The sequence below is a fragment of the Capra hircus genome, chromosome 11, assembly GCF_001704415.2.
Source record: "Capra hircus breed San Clemente chromosome 11, ASM170441v1, whole genome shotgun sequence".
Classification (NCBI taxonomy): Eukaryota; Metazoa; Chordata; class Mammalia; order Artiodactyla; family Bovidae; genus Capra; species Capra hircus.
The window spans coordinates 68,259,434-68,285,120 of NC_030818.1; the positions used below are offsets into that span (position 1 = coordinate 68,259,434).

At 37.8% G+C, this 25,687-nt stretch overlaps 1 protein-coding gene, 1 non-coding gene and 1 pseudogene across 4 annotated transcripts in view; 1 reads left to right on the top strand and 2 right to left on the bottom strand.

The window, feature by feature from the left end:
• The window catches only part of TIA1 (TIA1 cytotoxic granule associated RNA binding protein), a 32,238-nt gene extending 12,637 nt beyond the window's left edge, over positions 1–19,601 (bottom strand). Inside the window, exons 1-6 of one of the 3 annotated variants that reach the window (XM_018055466.1) lie at positions 19,305–19,601; positions 8,837–8,933; positions 6,095–6,193; positions 4,073–4,127; positions 3,870–3,902; positions 2,536–2,623 (exon numbers count right to left, since the gene is read on the bottom strand). In XM_018055466.1, the coding sequence (XP_017910955.1) occupies positions 2,536–2,623; positions 3,870–3,902; positions 4,073–4,127; positions 6,095–6,193; positions 8,837–8,933; positions 19,305–19,330 (398 nt within the window). In that variant the 5' untranslated portion in view covers positions 19,331–19,601. The remainder of the gene's footprint in view (positions 1–2,535; positions 2,624–3,869; positions 3,903–4,072; positions 4,128–6,094; positions 6,194–8,836; positions 8,934–19,304) is intronic. The other 2 variants (XM_018055465.1, XM_018055467.1) reach the window with 2 other exon arrangements.
• TRNAG-CCC lies at positions 19,868–19,938 on the bottom strand. The gene has a single exon. It is a non-coding gene; the product is annotated as a tRNA-Gly (tRNA).
• On the top strand, positions 21,674–25,146 carry LOC102176701 (annotated as a pseudogene).

A 25,687-nucleotide genomic window follows, 5' to 3' on the forward strand; every position in this document is an offset into this window, starting at 1 on the left:
ACTAAATTCTAAAATAGCAATAAGATTGATTGGAAACTACAAGATATAAAAGCAAAATTTTAAAAAGTCAGAAAGTAAAAAAGCACGCCAACATTTATCCACTGTGAACCGTAGCTTGTAGTTAGCCAGGGCAATTCTGTCCATTCTTCAGAGATACTCTGCAAAATAACCAGAGCCCTATTATTTGAGATTGAGTGAAAAACCCAGCCATGATAGCTAAAACTCCATACCTCAAAAAATTGGACTCAAATTGTGCTTCGCAGGCAATCTGCTTTTAAGTTAGCCAGGTATGTCACAATGCTTGTTCTCTCAGGACACATGAACAAAACAGGCACTTTCACAACAAAAACCCAAGTCAGAAAGCCATGCAATATAATTTTATATTAAAGTATACATAAGCATATTTTGATAAATTTAGGAGTGATTTATTAAGTGCTTAGGGTCAAAATGACAAAGAGGTGATGGTGAAAGAGGAAAACTAATGCAAGTCACTTCTCAATATGTAAAAATACTTATGGTACACATGCATTTAATTTGTAGCTGACTCTGTCTACAGCAAAATCTGTTAGACTACCCTAAACTCAAGGAACAGGAAAAATTTAAGCTGTATAAATTAGGGAAAGAAAGTGCTGTAATTTTATACCAAATATTTTAATAGGCCAACATTTACTACACAACTTCTTTAAATCAAGCACTGTTGCAGAATCTACAGACAATACCTGACTATCATGAGAATCTCTCAATATATGTATTTATCAATGTATCTCCTTTAATTAAGAAGAAAAATCAAGAAGTGATGCTACCAACTGAAAATGGTTCCTTCAAATTTAGAAACACTAACTCTTAGAATAACCTAAAGCTTAGACATTATCTCAACTGAAAATTATAAAACTTAAAGGTCTTATCAAGAAAAAATCATATATACATCAGTAATCATAGTAGACTAAGAAAATTTACAGACTACAATTATGATACCAACATATTTAACAAAAAGAAATTATTGATTCTTGATTAAAAAGTAATGAAATTACTAAAATTTGGATGTCATTTAACTTACACTCGCCAATTGTTAAACAATCTTTATCTTAACCCCAAACTAAATATTCACGCTTTCAGAAAAGCGACTTCAATCAAAATCTAAATATTTAATAATATAGCATTTAATCTGTTAAAATGTTAGAAAAGCCTTTTCTTCTTAAAGTTAAGTTTTAGGAAATGTTAGCCTTGATTCTTATATTATCTGAAAGAATTCTCTGAGGAAGAAGTAGCAAAGATACAGATCAGAGTTCTTTAATCCTTTATAGTCCTGTGACTACGCTGAAAGTGGAAAAAATTTACAAAGATACTATACACCAAAATGAAAACAAGCACAAAATTTTGCATACAGAAATTTATAGAGCCTTTAAGAGGTCAAAGGTTAAGGTTATCCAATCTAGATATCCGAAAGCCAGCTAACCATCATCAAAACCCTAAAACAGACTAAAAAGAACAATCAAGAAATTAGAACTTTATTTTCCTAAAGTCAGTTCTAAGAGATCAAGAAAAATGTCACCTAAAAGAAGAGCCCACCTATAAACTCTAATCTTGTGACTGCCTTTAAAGTTGGCCCCTTACTTATGATCATTCTTTGGTCACTATCCATTTTCATCCTCCTACCAGTGAACTGAAACTCTTCAAATGAAAATTCCCAAATTCAACATTAATACCACCAGCATTTACTTTCCAGTCTCCTTCTCATTCTCTGCTGTTGGTCTGTCCACCAAACTAAATCAAAGCTGGCATTTCCTTTTTTCTACTCTTCTAGCTGGAACACCAATAAAAAAGCAACCAGAAACTCTAAAAACTTTGTTTTCTAGATTCAACAATTACTTCTAAGAAAGTGCAATAATCAACTTATTCTTACTCTATTATAGGCATGCTTTTCAAAATATTAAAGTTCTTTAATGATAAATACTCAAGTGAGCTATTTATAACAGGCCTAAACTGTACAATTAATAACAATGGAAGCAATACAGTGCTTCACAAAATACTAAGAGGCATTATTATTGTTGATAATAGCAACAATAACAACAAAAGGACAGATATCCTGGAATTAACATTTAATAACTGCTTTTTAAACTATTAAGGTTTCTTTTTGTTAAAATATATTAACAGAAAATGCATGGTATCATAGAAGTGCCAAAGGGTTTAAACTCCTTAATCACAGCACAAGTTCACTAGATTATGACCAGGCTAGCAAGACACTCATACAAGTAACAGGATGCAGGACAGCACATTCGTCTCTTAAAAGCTAATGCTAATTGACAAAAAAAATTAAGATAATTGAAGACCAAAGATTTATCAAGGGAAAATAATCTTTGGCTGTTAACTGCTTGAATAGGCTCTAAACAATACATTTATTCAAGTGAATATTAATACATTACATTCAGGTGTCAAAATTAATGTCCAAAAAAATTCACAACAGATTTTCAAATTACTTCTATATAAGATTGTTTTTAATTAAAAGCATTTTTAAATTTATCTTCTGTTACTTACGATATTCTTCCAAATGGTGCAAAAGCAGCTTTTATATCTTCAGTTGTAATTTCTGGACTGAGATCACCAACAAAGACATGGAAATGATCTTATAGGGGAAAGGAAGGGGAATTGAAAAGAAAAATACAATTTTAGAATTTAAAAAAATGCTAAGATCTATTTAATAAAGTATTCTTAATTTATGTATTACAATAAAGTATAAGTAAAACACTATCCTATATCTAGACAAATTCTATCAGTTTTAAATATAATGAATAATGAATCAAGATGACAATACAGGAAAGATTCTCCTATGATATATCTAATGGGAGACTGATAGTTACATTTCTACTTATAACCAATTATTATACTGGCCAAAACAAACTAGTAATACATAACAAGTTTTGCAAAAATATATATATATATAAATAAATGACTTATTTACCATTCTAATAGTAATTATTCACATTCATTCAGTTTACCACTACATTAAATCTAAACAAATTAAAATAGTGGTATTATGAGTTATTAGGCTAGATTTGCCTCAGTTAAGACAGTTTACTGAAGCTAGCTATGAGATATACTTGGTTTAACCATATTTTGTGAAGAACAATCAAAGAAATACCTTGCATTGCAACAGTTTGATGTTAAAGTATTTGAGTTTTCTCAAAAGCCAACAGTTTTGGTTGCCCAGACATTACACCATTCAGTTTATGTGAATCCATGTGCAAGTGAACTAAGACTGAAGGCAACAGAATGAAAACAGTAATCCCTTCACTTTATATCAGAGTCATTAAAAAAGCACTGGAGAGAAATAATGATCCCATATATGAAGTTTTCTTAAAAAGACAATGCTCAAAAAAAAAAAAAAAAGAAACACTTTAAATATACAAAATAGTTGGATCAACACTTTAAATGGACATACATATCAATTCTGACAAAGTATATCTGGAAAGAAAAGTTACCCCTACTTGGCAGGCCTTAAGCAACATATTAGGTTGCCATTTGGGAGACACAGTTTCAAGTGAAACTCAAGCAATAAGATCTGGGTATGAATCACAGAACTTGACCTCAAAGAAACAGGGTATCTTGCCCTTCAGTGGTGAAGTATTTCTAAGGCATCAGGGGCTACCAAGGCGGGGAATCAGAGAACTTGAAATAGCACCCAAGAAGTGGACAAGCCACACTTGGTCAACACTGGGAAAAAGGGGGAAAAATATTGCCAGAGAGACAAATAGAAATACGATCCCTCCCCTCCCCGCTCCCCCCAACATCAAACAAAAAAAACTTCAGGTGGTTAGTGAATAAATACCCTTTCAAGAGATTTCATTTTATGTTTAAGAAGATACAATTACCTTGTGAACGCTGTGTGCTGACAACGGTACTACCTGATGACAAAGATTAGATTTGTTCTTAAATTTATTAACACAAACACAGTCAATCATATCTTAGGATAACGATCAAAACATTACTGCAAATGCATGATGTTTATATGCTTTACAAGAAAACTACTATGTATAATAAACACAAAAGTTCAAAGAGTATAAAATATACTTACTGCTTGTGTCTTTCTTTTGACTGCTGGGAGTTGTTGCCCAATTCACTTTGACTTCCTAAAAAAATTTTTTCTACATTTATATTTCATAAAAATAAAGGTCATAATCAGGTGTTATAAGATTTGCATCTGTGAATACAAAGCTATATGTCTGACAAGAAGCATTCAAAATTTTCTGGTCAAAATTTCAATACTTTTTAAAAAAGAATTAACAACTTTGTTTCATTAAGTAAGGACATTAAAAAAGTCATTACCATCTGTTATCATTGCCAATTTTTTTTTTTTTTTTGAGAAAAGGCATTTTAACATTAGGAAAAATGTAGAAAGGACATAATATCAGAATTATTTCATTTTTCCCTTCAATACTTATTTTTTAATGTACACTTCTGCAAAGCCTAACCATACATAACTTCTCTATTAACATTCAACTAACCTGCCTAATTGCACTTATCTCACACTTTACTTTTGAGTAAAGTAATACTCAAAATTCTCCAAGCCAGGCTTCAGCAATACGTGAACTGTGAACTTCCAGATGTTCAAGCTGGTTTTAGAAAAGGCAGAGGAACCAGAGATCAAATTGCCAACGTCTGCTGGATCATGGAAAAAGCAAGAGAATTCCAGAAAACATCTATTTCTGCTTTATTGACTATGCCAAAGCCTTTGACTGTGTGGATCACAATAAACTGTGGAAAATCCTGAAAGAGATGGGAATACCAGACCACCTAACTTGCCTCTTGAGAAACCTATATGCAGGTCAGGAAGCAACAGTTAGAACTGGACATGGAACAACAGACTGGTTCCAAATAGGGAAAGGAGTACGTCAAGGCTGTATATTGTCACTCTGCTTATTTAACTTCTATGCAGAGTACATCATGAGAAACGCTGGGCTGGAAGAAACACAAGCTGGAATCAAGATTGCCGGGAGAAATATCAATCACCTCAGATATGCACATGACACTGCCCTTATGGCAGAATGTGAAGAGGAACTAAAGAGCCTCTTGATGAAAGTGAGAGAGGAGAGTGAAAAAGTTGGCTTAAAGCTCAACATTCAGAAAACGAAGATCATGGCATCTGGTTCCATCATTTCATGGGAAATAGATGGGGAAACAGTGGAAACAGTGTCAGACTATTTTTTTGGGCTCCAAAATCACTGCAGATGGCGATTGTAGCCATGCAGAAATTAAAAGACGCTTACTCCTTGGAAGGAAAGTTATGACTAGATGGCATACTAAAAAGCAGAGACATTACTTTGAGAACAAAGGTCTGTCTAGTCAAGGCTATGATTTTTCCAGTGGTCCTGTATGGATTTGAGAGTTGGACTGTGAAGAAAGCCGAGTGCCGAAGAATTGACGCTTTTGAACTGTGGTGTTAGAGAAGACTCCTGAGAGTTCCTTGGACTGCAAGGAGATCCAACCAGTCCATCCTAAAGGAGATCAGTCCTGGGTGTTCTTTGAAAGGACTGATGCTGAAGCTGAAACTTCAATACTTTGGCTACCTCATGTGAAGAGTTGACTCATTGGAAAAGACCCTGATGCTGGGAGGGATTGGGGGCAGCAGGACAAGGGGATGACAGAGGATGAGATGGCTGGATGGCATCACCAACTCGATGGACGTGAGTTTGGGTAAACTCTGGGAGTTGGTGATGGGACAGGGAGGCCTGGAGTGCTGTGATTCATGGGGTCACAAAGAGTCAGACACGACTGAGCGACTGAGCTGAACTGAACTGAACCTGCCTAAAGTACCAATAAATTTTTTTTTCTTTTATTCTTCCCCATTAGTAATCAGCATTCCTATATGTTTCAATAAAGCCTGGTAATTCAACAGTTACTGCAGTATTTACCATGTGCAAGGCACCATGAAGAATACTAACATAAACACACACTCTAAAAGCTGTACCCAATCTTTTTCATATTAATTGTGATTGTTTTCTGTAAAACAAATACAATGCTTCTAAAATGGAAATAAAACCTTTTACAGCTTAGAATTTTCCAGTGCATGTCACCTTCTTTAATTACGATAGCTTACCTTACCCATTATCTTCCGCCCATTCATAGCAGCTAGCGCTGCAGCTGCATGACGATGCTCATAAAACTCCACAAAACAATATGGATCATTTCCAGCTGTCTGTTGAAGAAGAGACACAAAAGTCAGTTTTATGCCTTATATACTCTCCTTACTTTAAAACTATAAAAAGTTTTATACAGCTCAGTATCAGGCCATGGAGAATGAGGGGCTGTTCTGCAAGTAAATGTTTAAGATAAGACACTAAACAACAACAACAAAAAATAACTCTTTTTATAGAAAGCTATCTTCTTCAACAGCTTGTATTATACTACTATATGTAATTTAATCTTTTATTAATGATTAAACGTTCTAATTAACCTTCTTAAACCTATTACTAAAAACTGAAGACATTTTCAGATAAGTAAAGGTTTAGAATAGGTTTTAGAACGTGGACTTTCTGACATTCAAAATTTCTGCCTGCTTAGAAGGCCTTTAAACAAAACATTCTTGGGAATTCCCTGGTGGTTCAGTGGTTCGGACTCCGTGAGCCCATTACAGGGAGTACCGGTTTAATCCCTGATTGGCGAACTAAGATCATGCAAGCCACCATGCAGTGCAACCAGAAAGAAATTCTCTCCTCTCTTCTGTTGGTGTTCAAAGTGGTTGAAGCCTGATGACAGGCAAAGCCTGGATGTTTTCTTATAAGGAAGTAGAAAGAATACCCAATATTTTCACACCTCCTGGTGTAAAACACGAAATGGCTTCATAGCCCATTTTAAAATTCTTTCCATAATTGCCCAAGCAGAATTGTTAAAATAAGAAACTAATTCAAAAGACTAGAATAATAATAAAATAAATATGCCATTTTATTTCATGCACAATTAACAGTTTAAAAAAAGTGTCCCTGACAATGATTTCAAAGAATTTTAGAGTAAAGAGGCAACCACCAAATTGATGACATTGAAACTATCCACTATTTATTTTTAAAAGCATTAGAGAATATATAAGTGTTTTTAAAATTGTGTAATTCAAACTAATGCTATTCTTAATGGGAGTTTTACTACCAAGATCCATGTTGACAGGCATCAGAATCAGAAAAGTGGTTAAAAAAGTGGCTTACACCTAAGAGTATGGCAATCAAATAAATAAGAATGTTCGTCTCACTTGTGTCCAGAAAAATAAAAACTATACTTTTTAGATTAAAAAAAAGTCTAAGCATATGCATTATCAGCCTTTGTACTCTAAAGTCTTCATCACTCCGTCATGTCAAATTCTTTGTGACCCCATGGACTGTAGCCTGCCAGACTCCTCTGTCCATGGGATTTCTCAGGCAAGGACACTGGAGTATTCCTTCTCCAATTCATCCTCTATGGAGTATAAAATTAATAAATATGAACATCAGTCCAACAGTGTGAACAGACTGGAATTTAGACTTTAATAATAATAAGATAATGATAAGAAGCAGGAGAAAGAGTAGTCAACCTAAGTCTTTGAGTGACAAAAGTCCAATTTATACAAAGTGGCAGAGGCTCCCCTAGCTAGTCTTTTTCTGTAGGTGCAGCAGTCACTAACACTGTGCTAGCGGTCTTTACCAGAAAATTGAGAAAGACCTAGACAGAGAATAGCAGCCTATAGACCAATGGAGAGAACAGATCAATCTGGATTTACAACCTTGCTTTGCCTCATTTCTGTATATATTAAACAGGAATAACATTTGCTTTGTAATGTTTCTGTTGAGTATTTCTGATGAGGCATCAGTATGAAAATGATAGACAGTAAGTATTTCGTAAATGCTACTACTAAGATAAGGAAGGAGACCCAGATGAAGGAAAGACTGGTTTTAAATTCTCCATCATTTCCCTTTAAATCTCCCTCTTATCTTTCTCTATGGGTACGGGAATCTTTTATTCATTATCCAAAGGCATACAGATATTAAATATGATTAACAGAACATTTTAGAAGAGTGTAAAGAATAAAAACATCTGTTGAATCCATCTGTATTATGTGTAGGTGACTCTGCCAGATTAGGAGAAGTTTTGACATTTTAAAATATAAGACAACAAACCAAAGCCAACTGGCTAAATAATTACTTAAAAATACAAAGTTAAAAAAAGTTAAACTGGAATATAATAGAAGAGAAAGTAGTAGATACTGATACATAATGACTTTCTTTCCTGGAGAAACAAAAACTTAAAAGTTTAAATGCAGGAAAGACCATGGGATAAAAGGATTTCTCTTTAGTACTGTTTTTCTCATCAAGAGAATTTGAAGCTGCCTTTTTACACATATTATGACTCAGGATTAATACCAATTACATGAGTGAATTGATGTTTTTTCTATACATTAAGGTCTGATGAATGGGCACTGCCACAATCCAAGAAAAACTTGAATTTTGACCTTTAAAAATAAAGTTTAAAACATCTTCACAGTATCAAAGTCTATTATTTCTTTTGCCTAATTTCCCATTTTAATTAATAATTGAATTTCTATATTTGCCAATCAACTGATACCACATAACAAAACAATTCTGATGCCTTAATACATTTTAAAACAAGAGCCCCATATATAGTTCTCATCTGTTTTGGAAATGATTAGATCTAGTCTCTCTTTACTGAGTAAAACAAACTTGGTGGCCAAAATGGACTTAAACCTTTATGAATTTACACTGTATAAACCAACTTAAGAGATCCTGGAAGTAATGGATTTAAAGAATGTACTAGAAAAAAAAAGAAGAAGAAAGTTAACTAAGTAAAATACCCTTACATCCATAATCATTTTGCAGTTTTTACACGGTCCAATCTGGCTAAAGAGCTGGAGAATTAGAGCTTCTGTGACATCTCTGGAAAGGTTACCAACATATCTGAAACACAAAGAAAAACAATTCACCACTTAAAATTTTGCTTCTTTTAAATCAGTTCCTCAAGTTGAATACTGAACAATGGACTGGGGGAATAGGCACATCTTGGCTGTGTACTACACTATTGAGGAACTTATAAAAGTTTGAAAACTTCAAAATCTCTTACAGAACAGATATAATATATGTTACTTACAAATATACTAGACTAGTAAGTATCTGTGTTTAGTGAAGGTTGCACAAATAAAACCTGTTGCTTCTATTTAAGTTCCTACGCTTACCTTAGGAAGATATGCCTAAAATCCCTCAAATGAATCATCTGACATGTAGAACAGTTCATACAATCAATCCTAGAAAACTGCAATTATTCTCTTTCTACAGTATTACTGAGAACATTAAATAAAATTTCCTCAATGTTTAATTCACATGATTGTCCTAAAAGTGACCAATTGAGGTATATTTTGGTTTAGACAGTAAACATATTTTTGAAAGATGAATCAATCACTATCAACTGTTATACATGCTCACAAAAGAAAGGGAAGCCTTTTAATAAATATCACTGATCAGTGGAAGCAGAAAGGGAGTAGAAAGATTCTAGGAGACTTTTAACAGATAATGTAAGTTGGTGACTAACAAAATTACTGTAAATAATGTATTACAAGACAACTTGACTGGGATTATCCTTACTTTTTTAGGGGGGAGGATGATCCTTATTTAAATGGTTTATAAATATTCAAAATGGGATTTTGAAATGAGATTACCTCCAGGTATGTTAGTTTAATTACTTCTGAAATCAGAGAATGTAGTCTGCCAACAACTGTAGATGTTTTAATTCTTCTGCTAAGAATCCTTCAGGAATGTGATGAAAGGTATGGACCCTCTCCCCAGAAAAATAAAACACCTATACGTACCAGAAAGTGTAGATTCAATTCCTTCCTTCTATTTACCCATTCAACAGACTATTGAATGCTTACTATGGAGGCATAGGAATAGGCTAAAATGGCAAAGAGAGAAGTGCCAAGTCTTAAGAACAATGAACAATTCCTTTACAGAAAAATGCTAGACAATAATTGCAGACAGACAGCATTAAATTAATGATGTGTAAACCCTACTGAAATCATTGATTCAGTCATGAACCATCAATAGATGTAAACTTAGGTGAAAGGCTGGTAAGAACATGGATGTGCAGGGTGCCTAAGATGTCACATAGATTACTTAACAAACACAAAGGGAAAACTCACCTTAAAAGTGAGAACACTTAAAAGTGGTCAGAATGGCCATCATCAAAAAGTCTACAAACAATAAATGCTGGAGAGGGTGTGGAGAAAAGGGAACACTTGCACTACTGGTGGGAATGTAAATTGATACAGCTACTATGGAAGATGGTATGGAGATTCCTTAAAAAAAAAAACACTAGGAATAAAACCACCATATGACCCAACAATCTCACTGCTAGGGATATACCCTGAGGAACCCAGGGTTGAAAAAGACACATGTATCCCACTGTTCATTGCAGCACTATTTACAATAGCTAGAACATGGAAGCAACCTAGATGTCCATCGACAGATGAATGGATAAAGAAGTTGTAGTACATATACACAATGGAATATTACTCAGCCATAAAAAGGAACTCATTTGAGTCCGTTCTGATGAGGTGGATGAACCTAGAACCTATTACACAGAGTGAAGTGAGTCAGAAAGATAAATATCATATTCTAATGCACATATATGGAATATAGAAAAATTTTATTTATTTACAGGGCAGCAATGGAGACATAGAGAATAGACTTATGGACATGGGGAGGGGAGGAGTGTAAGATGTATGGAAAGAGTAACATGGAAACTTATATTACCATATGTAAAATAGATAGCCAACGGGAATTTGCTGTATGGCCCAGGAAACTCAAACAGGGGCTCTGTATCAACCTAGAGAGGTGGGATGGGGGGATGGGAGGGAGGTTCAAAAGGCAGGGGATATATGTATACCTGTGGCTGATTCATGTTGAGGTTTGATAGAAAACAACAAAATTCTGTAAAGCAATTATCCTTCAATAAAAAATAAAAGAAAAAAATGAGATCTCTAGGCCACTTTGACCCAGTGATCAAACTTTAAATCATGTTATGAACGAACAATGAGACATCGTGTATACAATATGAGTTATACAATATCGTATATGAAATATTCAAGTCAGAAAGATCTAACTTGAATTTAGCTAAGCTTAAATTCAGATCTAAGTTTACAGGATATTGGGCATATAAAACAATTACACAAATTCAGATCTGGGATATTATACAAGGTGACTTATTTGATATCTTAAAGATGACCATCCTTAAAAAAAAAGGAAGACTACTTTTGATTAACAGGGACTTAAAAGATACTGACAACTTAATATTTACCATGAATAATCCTTGACTGAATCCTAGATTAGGGAGGGGGTGAGAAATCGCTTTTTCTTACGGAATTCTAATTAATAAATGTACCAGAAATGAGGGAAATCATCTTTAAAACACCTTAGTAATAATGTTACAGCTAAGAATTCTTTGATACACCTCCCTCTATGAAGTGAACCTTAACTTCCCTCTCCTTGAGTGTGGGCAACTCTCAGTGACTCAATTCTGACAGGGTATGTTGAGAAAAAAGGTAGTCACTATACAATGGAGATAAGATCACGGCATATGGTCCAATCACTTCAATGCAAATAGGAAAACAATGGAAACAGTGACAGACTATTATTTTGGGCTCCAAAATCACTGCAGACGGTGACTGCAGCCATGAAATTAAGAGACGCTTGCTCCTTGGAAGGAAAGCTATGATCAACCTAGACAGCATAATAAAAAGCAGAGATATTACTTTGCCAACAAAGGTCCGTCTAGTCAAAGCTATGGTTTTCCAGTAGTCATGTATAGATGTGAGACTTGGACTATAAAGAAAGCTGAGCACTGAAGAATTGATGCTTTTGAACTGTGGTGTTGGAGAAGACTTGAAAGTCCCTTGGACTGCAAGGAGATCCAACCAGTTCATCCTAAAGGAAATCAGTCCTGAATATTCATTGGAAGGACTGATGCTGAAGCTGAAACTCCAATACTTTGGCCACCTGATGTGAAGAACTGACTTGCTAGAAAAGACCCTGATGCTGGGAAAGATTGAAGGCAGGAGGAAAAGGGGCCAACAGAGGATGAGACGGTTGGATGGCACCACTGACTCAATGGACATGAGTTTTGAGTAAGCTCCAGGAGTTGGTGATGGACAGGGAAGCCTGGCGTGCTGCATGCAGTCCATGGGGTCGCAAAGAGTTGGACACGACTGAGTGACTGAACTGAAAGGATACAGAGGAACAGTACCCTTCATAAGAGCCACAATGAAAGATATCTCCTCACATATTACAGGAAAAGAAAGAGACATGACAACTAAACACAATGTATTTTGGATTAGAGGCTGGAATAGAAAAAGGACATTAGTGGAAAAACTGGGGAAAACAGTAATAAAACGTGCAGTTAATAGTATTGTACCAATCTATTAACTTCTTAGTTTTGATAATCATACTATGGTTATGTAAGATCTTAACATTAAGGGAAGGGTAAAGGTCAAGTGAAAACTCTGAACCATCTCTTTAACTCTTCACTGTCTATTTTTACCCAACTCATGTGCCTATAAGAAACCCTAAGGACTGCATATGTCTAAAGGAAAAAATGGCTCTTCTGAAAATTTAATTCTAACATCTACTTTGCTAAAGCTAGGTAATCCAGTGATAAACTGACAGTATGTAGGGAACCTGGAGTCTGTCATTTACTCTGCAAAACTTCAAGATTTTTCTCAGAAAAAAATTTTTTATCAAATTTTTTCTCAGAAACTCAAAATTTCTAAGTGATAGTTTGAAGATAGCTAATAATAAAAGCTACTATAAAAAGCATTAAGGTCTGTACAGCTTTTGTATTTAATGTGGCCTGCTATATAATGAAAATTCCTGGAGCCTTTATCAATTAACTTCACACAGCTGTTTATTAAGTCTCTTCAGAGCAAGTTATACAAACAACTTGCTCTCAACCTTTGGCACCAATAAACCGTAAGTTAACATATGTAAGTCTCAGTTTTATAAAACAAGTTTCTTTAGTTATCCCATACTTTGTCACATATTACTGTTTCTTAAGCAAAGGATTTCCTATTAACAGCATAGATTAAGTTACATATGTAAGGTTTTTTTCTTTCAAGGCTGCCAAACATCTTCCTACATTTAGAGAAATCTTCACCCTATGGCAAAGCCTGACTCCTCTTCAAAAGATGAAAGGCTAAATATGGTTATATAGTCTACCATGCATATGATCTGGGCTAGTCCAATACTTCGGCCACCTCATACGAAGAGTTGACTCATTGGAAAAGACCCTGATGCTGGGAGGGACTGGGGGCAGAAGGGGACGACAGAGGATGAGATGGCTGGATGGCATCACCGACTTGATGGACATGAGTTTGAGTAAACTCCAGGAGTTGGTGATAGACAGGGAGGCCTGGCAGGCTGCAATTCATGGGGTCGCAAAGAGACACAACTGAGCGACTGAAATGAACTGAGGTCATATTAGAGATACCAGCCCTGAACACAGAAGACAAAGACAGGGGTTAGAAGCAGAAACTGAAGCGAATACACTTTGATGGCAAACAGCAGCAGAGTCCCATGTCCAGTGGAAGCTGAAGTTGTAATATCAGGCCCTCACTGTATGTGGTAGGAGTATCCTTTCTGGGATGGTCTGTAGCTTGACTAGGACTGTGGGCCTGACAGTTGTCTCTCTTTCCTGAACATTTTCTAAGCCAGGTTCCATAAACTTCCTCAAATTCTGAAAGTGTCCTCTCTCTCTCTCTCTATATATATATATATATATATTTTTTTTAAGAAGCATGATGGAACAATTCTGAAGCTACTTTTTTAAATTCTAAGACTGAGCAAATAAGTAAATATACTGGTAATATATATACTGGCAATAGAAGCCAAGTTCTTCACAGTTGGGAGAATGGAGTTATGAATACAGAGAGGAGAAAGAACAGAATGAACTCTGTAGCATCAGACTAGAATCGGAACTATCAGTGAAACTCTTGGTCATGTGTATCTCATTCATTTCCCAGCTTTAACCTCCAAGTGGGCCTGGTTCAAGGACCTAAGAAGCTCAGGTTCTTGATGTCTCACTGCAGAAAGAACTCAGTGAGACAAAGTGACAGGTAACAAGTGGATTTATTCACAGAGAAACACTTCACAGACAAGAGTATGGCCCCAGTATATATATATATATTTTTTTAAAACAAATTCCTTTCATGCTTAAATTTTTTTTGCAGCAATGCATTTAAAGAAATTCTGATGGATACCAAAATTGATTCTGCAGCAGCTAAAAACCAAGATTTCTTGTCACCATGTTGAATAGACTACTAAATCAAAATGTAAATTTCTTACATTTATGTAGTTATAGTTTTTCAAGATGCTTTTTATTCAAAAACATTAAAATATCCTTTTCTAGGTGTTCCATGAACTTGTTAACAGCCTAGATTGAAGTATCTCATGTTGATATTTATAACATCACCTCTGAGATCATGCACCAATCTCATACAAAACTGGAAAGTAAATGTTCTCCTTGGGCAACTGGATAAAATATGAACTATGTATTGGTTAAAAACACTCTATCAATGTAGTTTCCTTAGTATGAAAATTATATTGTGGTTATATAAGAGAATACCCCAATTTTTAGATTTATTTAACCCTAAGTGTATTGATGTTTTCTCAAATGGTTCAGCAAATGTGGCTATTAGCAATTGGTAATTCCACATGAAAGGTATCTATGTCTTAAATGCACTATTTTTGCTACATTTCCATAGGTTTTAAATTTTTCAAAATAAAAAGTTACCTGAGACGTTTCAATGGAAAAAGTCATCAATGCCAGTGAAAACTTGACAGCTCTGGAATAGGACTTCATGTCAATTTAACATATACATTATTTTAAGGTGATATTAAGTTCAAATAGTTATAACACTGGAATCTAAAACATTTTAAGTATTTATTAGTACAGCTCTAGAAAATTTAACTTACAAAGAAAAATCTGCAAGGCAGAATGCTGTATTGGGTTTGTTTTGAGCCACAATCATTGTATAAAAATGTAGAATTTGATATGAGGCCTCTGAAAATTTAAGTGAAAAACATGAATAAATAGGTTTTAATCTAATGATAAATTTTGTAAGAGTAGAGACATATTTTCATTCATATCTACTATTAGAACTCTGCCTGGAATACTCTTAGGTGTTCTATAAATATTTGTTAGAGAGATAACTGTAGCTGATTCACTCAGCTGTACAGCAGAAACTAATACAACACTGTAAAGCAATTATACTCCAATAAAAAAATTAAAATTTACAAGAGGCAACTGTATTCTCTTAGAATTATTTTTGAACATTTGCAATGTGATGGAAAATTAATCCATTTTGCTGGAGTTACTCTAGTTCAGGGGTAAAGGTGTATGTCTCTTACTAATTATGAAATTATGACAAGGATATATTGTACACCACAGGGAATATAATAAACATTTTATATTAAAACAGCAATATATTTTATAACTATAAATGGAGTATAACCTTCAAAATTGTACACTAGTAACTTATATAATACGGTGTATCAATTATATCTCAACTAAAAAAGGAATTATGTACAACAATAAACACTTATTGTACACAGTACATATGTATGTATTAGTCGCTCAGTCATGTCTGACTCTTTGCGACCCCATGGACTGTAGCCTGCCAGGCTTCTCTGTCCGTGGGATTCTCCAGGTAAGAATACTGGAGTGGGCTGCCATCTCTTTCTCCGGGGGATCTTCCTGACCCAGGGACCAAACCCAGGTTTCCTGCATTGCAGGTAGATTCTTTACCATCTGAGATGCCTGCGAAGCCCCAAAGTGTCTGCAGCTCAAGACAATATTCTGGTTTCCTTTACATTTAAGTCCTTTACCTGGGGTTTGCTTCTGATGGGAGGAGGGACACCTTTTGCTGCCATGATGGGCTGGACAGGCAGAGGAGGATAAAATGGGTACAGGCCAGTGTCTGTTCTTTTCTCATGTGTTGGGGAGATGATTCTGCTCTTGCCGGATGGTATTTAATCTCTCCATGAACAATCTAGCAAGCTCCACTGAAGTTGAGGATGGAACTTGGTAAGAGCCCCGTAGTACATAATATAAATATTATATGCCAGCATCATAACCTTATAACAACTGTCTCTTCTTCACAAAAGACTGCTGCATGATAGCAGCAACTCTCTAATTTTATTGGTTGGCATCTCCTTCACTTGGATATCAGACCATATGCAGTTATCTATCCCTTGTTACTCTGAAGGGATTGGTTCTTGGACCTGCCTCTTCCCATGGATACCAAAACCCACGGATGCTCAAGTCTCTTACCTTTGGCTTATCATATCAAGGGTTTCACATCAGTGGATACAAAGGGCCGATTGTAAACAAATCAGTCTGAAGAAAAGACTTCCCAGGTGGCACAGAGATAAAGAATCAGTATGCAACGCAAAAGATGAGGGAGATGGGAGACAACTTCACTCCAGTATGCTTGCCTGGACAATCCCACGGACAGAGGAGCCTGGCGAGCTACAATCCATGAGGTCACAGAGTTGGACACAACTAAGCACACGCAAACATGCCCAGAAGACTTACTGAGACATCCAAGCTCTCAAGGCAGTTCTCATTTTTATTTTACAACAAACTAACATTCTAGATGACTGATAATTACGCATTTGCAAATTAAAGTTATTGTCGACTTCACTCTCACATTCAACATCAAACCACTGGCAATTCCTGTAGCTTTATTATTTTCAAAACGTTATCCCGAATCAAATCACTTCTTACAATATGGTTGACCCTTGAACAACATGGGTTTGAACTGTATGGATCCATCCATGTACATGTATTTTTTTCACTAAATATGTACTACACAATCCACAATTGGTTGAATCCACAGATGCAGAGGCCCGACTGTAAAAGTTATGCATGGATTTTTGACTGCTCAAGGGCTACAGTTCCTAACCCGTGCATTGTTCAAGGGTAAACTGTACCATTTCCAGAGTAATGCTGACAAAAACAATCCAGGCGGTCTCCAAAGAGGCAGTGCGGAACAGGCATTTGGGGCAAATGAAGATATTTCCTCTGAGCCATTTAGGTACACAGGCAATACTGAAATTCAGACTACCTTACCCTCAAGAATGAGTAAAAGCTTGATTCACTGCTTGAAACTGTACCCGTTTTTAAAACAATTTTATTGATCACTTACCATGGATCAGACATTGCTAAGAACATATTAAGAGTCTCTGACTCCCAAGGTTATTCACACAAACATTTTGTATTCAAAGTAAAAACGTTGCTGGCAAAACTTAGGGATGAGCACCTACTCTAATATTTAATCAGGATTGGTTTGACTGGAAGAATGGGAGCTTTGGTTGAGAAAGGTAGAAGCAAAGGAGATATTAGGAAATGTTAAAAGTATGGACAACTTGGGGAAAAGATTCTTGGATGTGGTGTTCTGGTAGTATAAAGGCAAATTCAGTCATAAACGTGAGTCAAAGTTGAGGACAGCAAAGTGGCAGGCTGATGAACAAAAAGGTACATGACTTGGAACGATTTACTTAAATTCTAATCTTAGCTTTTCCTCAAATGCAAAATGGACACATTTACTGCAGAATTCTGATGAGGATTAAACAAGCACATGAAAGGCTTAACAGTGAACACTGAATAAAAGTTCCTTCATTAATTCTCCCACAATGGCTGGTCCTCTGTCCCCAGACTAGGACTGCATGCTTTTGTAGACTGGCCTGGGAAAGCTGAAGTTGTCTTCGTTATTTGATATTCCCAAATCAACATACTAAAAAGATTAAGTTCTCAGATTATTTTTGGCAGTTTCTGAAATTAAAAATTTTGAAATAAGAACCTTGAAGACATTATAATATAAAAAGACAGGCAGTTTCTTAATCTAGTATGCTGTTGGATATCATACTTGTAGTGAAGAGGCAAAAGGGAAAAAAGGGTTCCATAAACTCTATGGGGTTAATGATTTTTTTTTTAGGGAGTATTCATCTACAGATACAATCTTTCAAAAAACAAAGTCATGTGCTAATTGCTTCATCCTAGTAAAAAGACACTAAAGGTCACTAACATGAAATAAACTAGCAAAAAAAACTGTACGTATTTATTAAGAGTGACTATATTTCCCAAAGATTACAAAACTATTTTTTGGCGCTAAAAAAATAATTGACTACATTGTATTTCATAACAACTATAATATCAGAGTTGCAAAAAGAAACCCAAGAGTGTGTTTTTTTTTTTTTAATGCAGAGGGTTCTCAAATTGCCAGTATTCTAAGAATAAAAATAAGAAAGCTACGTCAAAAATTGATTGGGCTTTTTCTTATTTTCGAGAAAAGCAACAAAGGCAGGATCACCTCATCGGATAGTACTTCGAAAAACAAAGGAGAATGCCTGGGGCGGGGGGAAAGCTACGCTACAAAGAAATGATCCCAAACTAAGACCACTTAACACTACAAAAATTCACAGAGGTGACTAAACATTTTAGTTAAGGTACTTATCAATTGTTGCTTTATTAAAAACTCGCCGCTCCTTCAACGACATATCAATCACAAAAGTAGCAAGCGAAGATAAAAGAGCATTAAATCCACTTCCCCTCAGTTGATATATATCTCCGGGCGAGAGTTCCATTTTTAAAAAGCAGTTTCAAAATCCTTAGGGGGTCCGATTTGGGGCTTTTTGATCGGGGATGGGGGGTTGCCACAGAAAAAGAGCCAAAGAGAAGTTTAAGGAAAAACAATTGACTTTTTCCCAGTTGGCAACTGCGAGAATAAAGTTCACACCCATGAAAATGAGTACAAGGATTTTCAAGACAAAAATTCTTATCAATGAAAAGAAAATGAAAGGAAGAGTATCTGGAGAAAATCAAAGCAAAATGAAAGCGAGACGGCTGTAAAAATCAGAATAGGTTAATCGAGAAGTGGGGAGGGGATACGGGACAGAAAGAAAGCATGGGACAAAAAGGCTGGCCGAGTTCTGAAAAGAGGTTTGAATGAAAGTCTTTTCTGCAGGCCGAAGGCCCGGGACGAGGCCAAAGGCCACGCTGTTGGGGCAGTTACGGTATGGACTAATTTAGAGGCTGAGCCCCATCTCCTTCCATTTCGTCCTCACTGCCTGGGTCTCGGTCCCTAGACATCCAGGTGAGCGCCAGAGAGTAACCTTGATAACGCGGCGTCCACGGGGAACAATAGGCTGGGGAGCGGCGCAGAGCCGAAGGCTCGCTCCGGGACGATCACCATCCCGCCCCCCTCATCGCTGCCCCAGACTCACAGAGTCTTAGGCATTTCGTCCTCCATGGCTGCTGCTGTCGCGGCGGCGCCTCCAGGTCCAGCTCCCTACCCTTTACTACCTCACAAATCTTTTGACCGGCTATGGCTGCGGGATAGCCGGGTTTCTCGGCTGACCGGAGGTTACCCCGCCTCCTTCTTCGGCGGCAATTACACTAAACTGCCGGGCCCAGCGCGAACAATGAAGACCCAAAACAAGATGGCGGCGAGCCGGGAGCCTTGGAGCAGCCAGGGAAGTGACCCGGGCCGCGCAGGCGCAGAAAAATTTTGCACTTTCAACCTCCTGGCCGCCAGGCTACACCTCAGTCCTTATATTCACTTGTTGCGCAGCCGTGCTTCCAACGACGCCAGGGGGTTGTCTCAGACTGCGCAGGCGTAAAGGTTAACTGTTTAATGACTTGAGTAAACATTTTTGAATTCCACCTTCAGATTCGAATGTGTCAACAGTGATTTATAGTAAGATATAAGTCTTCATGGAAATGAAAAGTTGTGTTTCTAGAAGAAGAAATACTCTAAAAACTACGCAAAGCGGGGACAAAAACAGCATGCGCCGCCCGGGAATCGAACCCGGGTCGCAAGAATGGGAATCTTGCATGATACCACTACACCAGCGGCGCTGACGGGAACTTTCGCCGTTGAAATACCTTAGAACCAAGTACATGCGGACGTTCGTTCCCAAGTGAGGAAGATTCAGTCATTTAAAAATGAGTTTACCGAGAGTCTATATAATCTGTTACTTTTCAGGTAAGAGATGATTTCTTTTCTTTCATTTTGTTACGGTTGAATGGATGTTCCTACTTTTTCTGTATGGAAAAATCTCACTTAAAAAAAAAATTTTTTTTTTAACTTAAAAGAGTTTCCGGGAATTTCCTAGCAGTCCAGTATTTAGGACTCCATGCTTTCACTGCCGAAATCAGGTTTAATCCCTGGTTAAGTATTCTCCAAGTCACGCGGCGAAGCCGGAAAAAAAAAAGGTAAGAGTTTCATTGAGAATTTGTCTTCTTGGTGTTAACCAAATTTTTGAGCCAGGAATATATCCAGATCTTTGAGGAATTTTTCTTTATATTTGAATTTCCTTGTTATAATCAATGTACACTGGAAAATATTTAAGAAACATTTAATACAGATAATCCAAGAATTCTAAAACTGAAGGAATAAGAAGATATACAAATTTTTATCCTCTTCCAGGGAGACAGAAAAATGTACGTACGTCATTATGCATTTTGTATTGCATTTTAAATTACGTAAAAAAAATTTTAAACATTGGGAAATGTACATGTCCCAAAATGTGATGTTTTCTTTGAAGTAGTTCATTTAGACTGCAGCACTTTTAGATAATCATTTTTAAAATTGAATTTAGAATCTGTGGTACATTCTTGGGATGTTATTCAAAGACATCAAATAATAATATTTTAAGGGTGAACAATACAAATTTTTAAAATGTATAATTCAGGAATTTCCTGTGGCCTAAAGGTTAGGGTTCTGGGCTTTTTTTTACTGCCATGGCCTGGGTTCAATCCCTGCTTTCAGTCAGAGACTTAAGGTGATTCAAATGTATCACTTGACTAAAGTACAGTTAAACTATTGTGGTGTGCATTTTAATTGAGCAGATTGACCAGTCTTCGGTACAACCCATCCTGGGTTCAATCCCTGGAAACTTGAGTTACTGTATACGGACAGTCAAAGGAAAAAAAGTGTATAATCCAATGGTTTTTTAGTATATTTACAGAGGTATGCAGCCACTCTATAATCAATTTTAAAACATTCACCCCCCCCAAAGGAAACCCTTACCAATTAGAAGTCACTCCCAGTACCCCATCTCACTCCTCCTCCCCAATCCACTAATTTTCCCTCTCTATAGATTTGCCTGTTCTGAACATTTCACATTGTCCACAAAAAAATGATTAATGGTTAATCTAGGAAAGAAATAGAGGAACCTCCTTGGTGGTCCAGTGGTTAAGACTCTGTTCCCTCATCAGGGAGCTGGATCCCATGTGCCACAACTAAGAATTCAAATGCTACAACTAAAGAGGCCACAGGCCACAACTAAAAATTATGTGTATATATATATATATATATATATATATATATATCCTGCAAATGGCAATTAAGACCTGCTGCAGCAAGATATTAAATAAATAAGTAACTTTAAAAAAAGAAATAGAGAATTTTATTCAAGCCAATTTATAATCAAGAGGATTATAACCTAGGAGACAGTCTTTCAGCAAACTCTGAGCATTTTCTGCCCATTAGCGGTTAGTGCACAGGGCTGCCCCATGCTGCTGCTGGTGGGGGAGCTCCAGCCCTTGTGCACTGCCTTAGGAAGCCACCCCGGCCTGGCGGGCGCAATCAATGGTGGATCTGGAGGTGGTGCCTGAGCGCTCTCTGGGAAGAGAGCAATAGGTATTGGCACTGGTCTCCTCTTTTAAGCATGACCTCATCCTTAACCTGACTTAGCAGAGGATCAAACTACTGTTTGAAGCTTTCGGTCAGAGACTTAAGGTGATTCAAATGTATCACTTGACTAAAGTACAGTTAAACTATTGTGGTATGCATTTTAATTGAGCAGATTGACCAGTCTTTGTTGCAACCCATCCTGGAGTGGACAACTCCACTGCACAGCTTTTTCAGCTCAACCTCAGAGGACTGTCTTTCTCTTTTCAGCTAGACTCATACACCACGTTTCCCAAGTATGAGCCCAATTTTGCCCATGTTCTGGCTTCTCTCCAGGTACCCTACAGAGCAACTGTGAGATGAATGTACATGTACAGTGGAAACAGCCTACAGGATACCAAGGCTCCCATGATGCCCCTGAGATGTTTCCTGGGCAACATGTATGCTGAGAGTGTAGATAATCTTTGATATGAAAGTGCATCCTCAGGTTTACAACTTTGCCTACTTGCCACAGGTTGTGGACCCAACTTATACGAGATGGCCCAGATGCAGGTATTTGAAATCTTAGTATATTTTGGCAATTCCTGCCAAGATGTTCTTAGCACACTTGACTCTCCACACAAGGTCTTCTACAAGTCAGAAGACAGGATGAAGATTCTTTCTCCTTCGCCGCACAAGCAAGTTCCATCCAAGTGTAATGACTACTTTTTCTTTTTGGCTGTGCTGAGTCTTCCTTACAGCTTGTGAACTGTTTTGTTGTGAAGCACAGGCTCTAGAGTACATGGGCTTAGTTGCCCTGGGCTATGTGGGATCCCACCAGGGATGGAACCCATGTCCTGCTTTTGAAGGTGGATTCTTAGGTACTGAACCACCAGGGAAGTTCCATGACTGCTTTTTAACTGCTTCACTCTCAGAATGAACATCTGCTTTAATGGGAATACACACAAAATGAAGAGGTTTGTCGTACACACCAGTTACCCTAAACATTATAATTTTAATATGTATCACTACAGTGAAGTCAAGATTCCACTAACAGTAAAGAGAGAAAACACAGAGGGTCAGACAGAAACACACATGACCTACAGCAAGTGGGACAACGTTCAGGAGCTTCTGTAGGGAAAAAAAAAAACAAACAAAACCTGTTGTCTTGCACAAGTCCTCCTGCCCAAACAATTCCAACCCATTTGGCTCCACGTTCTGCTTTGGCCTTAAACAGATGGTCTCTGAGGTCAGGCAGAACAACCACATTGCCTTGGCGACTCTCTGTGGCCCTCCAGGCCTGGTGCCCACCTGAGAACCATGGAGCTGTACCCTAGGAACATCAGGACCCATGCTCCTCCATGAAACTGTGTATCACATACTATTCAGCAGGCCACCCTGTGGGTTTTCTTGGACACCTCGCCCGTGTGGAAGGGCTATTGGGATATGTTAAGGTGGGGCTCAGGCTGGGTGCTCTGCTATGAGGTGAGAGGTCCAGATATTCCTCTGTCCCCGATTCTCACCTGCTGGTGCCAACAGGGGACACAGACTGCAAAGAGAAGCACAACGCTGCACCTTGATACCCAGACCCAGGAGCTCTCAACTAACATGTAAGGAGACAGGGCTCTGCTTTCCTGTCCCACGCACCCTGGGAAAAGTCTTTTTTGGGACTCTTTCTGTGATTGAGGACACAGGCATTCAGGATAAGGACAAGGTCCAGCCTTTGGCCCAGTGTGGCCATGTGACCATTAAGGCAAGCAGGGAGCCTGCCCATAGTACTTAGTGGTGGTTTTTTTTTGCACTACATCCACATTAGTTACTTGATGAGCTGGTTGTGGCCAGGATGGCCCACCTACCCTTCCCTGTTTCTTCCTTGTATGTGCTCCCTGCCAGGCCTAGTAGGCACACCCAACTGGTTGAAACACAACTTTCTACCATCAAGGTATGTGCCCGGGCCTGGTTCCCACTGCTCTTGAAGTCAGCCTGAAAGGTTGCCTATTTCCTAACTCTTCCCCAACCTGGCTGGTAGGACTGCATGTTTCCATCCTGTTTGCGTCTTTCATTTAATGCCAAGGCTTTAGCTAAAGACATCTTCCTTCTTTTGTGTGTGTTTCAGCATTCTGTTCTGCACTGTGGGCTTGGCTCTCCTGCCCTGACTCTGGACAGTGTCTCCTGGCCAGGCCTATTCATGGTGCAAGGCCTCTGGGGCTTAAGGAGGGCTGGGCTGCTTAGTCTCTCTGTGGGATTTGCTGAAGAAAGTAGCATATGTGTTTTAAAAAATTAATCCTTTTGAGAAGTATTAAGAAGTTTATAATTTAACCCTGTTTTTAATAGTTTGGCTTAGCAACTTGTGACACATAGATGAGAATTTTGAGTTTTTCACCTGTGTGTACAGAGTTTTGTAAGTACAACTCTTTTGTAATAAACTCATGTACAGCCTCACCTTGTAGAGTTTTTAACAACGAGTGTGCAGAGGACCTGCCCTGGGCTCCTTTGTGGAGCCCGGGCTGATAGCCAAGCTTGTGTGGCATTCCCATAACTTTGTGACTGATTGTTTTCCTATGTAGACTGTGGCCTGGCCAAAGACCCGCATACATCCCACTCTGGGGCAGCCAGAGCTGTCCCCATCCTCCTAGAATGAGGGAACATTCCTCATGCCCTGCCCATAGTCCTCCTCCTATGGCTTCAGCAACAGCTCACCTTGTGCTGTTGCTGGAATGTTAGCACTTAAAAAAAAAAGAATGCACAGTTATATACATTTTGAAGACAAAACAAATGATGACAGTTTGCATCGTCCAAATCTGCATGTACAGATGCAGATTAAGGATTAAGAAAGAAATGTGGGAATTCCCTGGATGTCCAGTGGTTAGGACTCAGTGCTTTCATTGCCCAGGACCGTGTTCAATCCTTGGTTGGGGAACTAAAATCTTGCATGGTGTATGGTGCACCCTAATAATAATAATAATAATAATAATAATAATAATAATAAATAAGAAGAACATTTGAGCTAGAAATGAAAACCCTCTTCAATTGAGAAGGAAAAGAAATAAAACACCCCCATGCTCAATCCCTCACGTTATATCCTAAGGAATTACTCTTCTGGTCCCAGAAATAATTGCTCTTTACCATCAAGCAGGAATTCCTGTCTTTTAAGGAAATCTGGTTAACACATAATTACAGAAGCACAGTGCACACTAAACAGAAGTAGTGGGCTAAGTGAGCAGAGAGAGTTTTATGTTTAAATTTTTTTTATCGTGCCTTAAAAATGATTTGATTTCATCAACTCCCTCTTTTGATCCTTACTCTTTTGATAGAAGGCATTTGGTAATCAAATATTTGGTCCCTTGATGCCACCCAGAATGGTTGCTTACCTGCTCTAGGTCCATCATATCCCTCCATTCCTGGTTCTAAAAGCCTGTTCTTTCTTTCCTTTTAGGGGGGATTGTACCCACTCCAGTACTCTTGCCTGGAAAATCCGTGGATGGAGGAGCCTGGTGGGCTGCAGTCCATGGGGTCGCGACTGAGTGACTTCACTTTCACTTTTCACTTTCATGCATTGGAGAGGGAAATGGCAACCCACTCCAGTGTTCTTGCCTGGAGAATCCCAGGGACGGTGGAGCCTGGTGGGCTGCCGTCTATGGGGTCGCACAGAGTCGGACACGACTGAAGCGACTTAGCAGCAGCAGCAGTACTAGTAGAAGGGCTTCCTTTGTGGCTGAGTGGTAAAGAATCTGCCTGCAGTGCAGGAGCCACAGGAGACTTGGGTTCATCCCCTGGGTTGGGAAGAGCCCCTGGAGGAGGACATGGCAACCCACTCCAGTATTATTGCCTGGAGAATCCCATGGACACAGAAGCCTGGTGGGGTATAGTCCATAGTGTCTAAGAAGAGTTGGACAGGACTGAAGTGAATTAGCACATATGCATGTACATATTGGTAGAATGTCTGGCAAGGACTGACAGTCAATCCAAATTGTCCAATAGAACTTAAGCCAA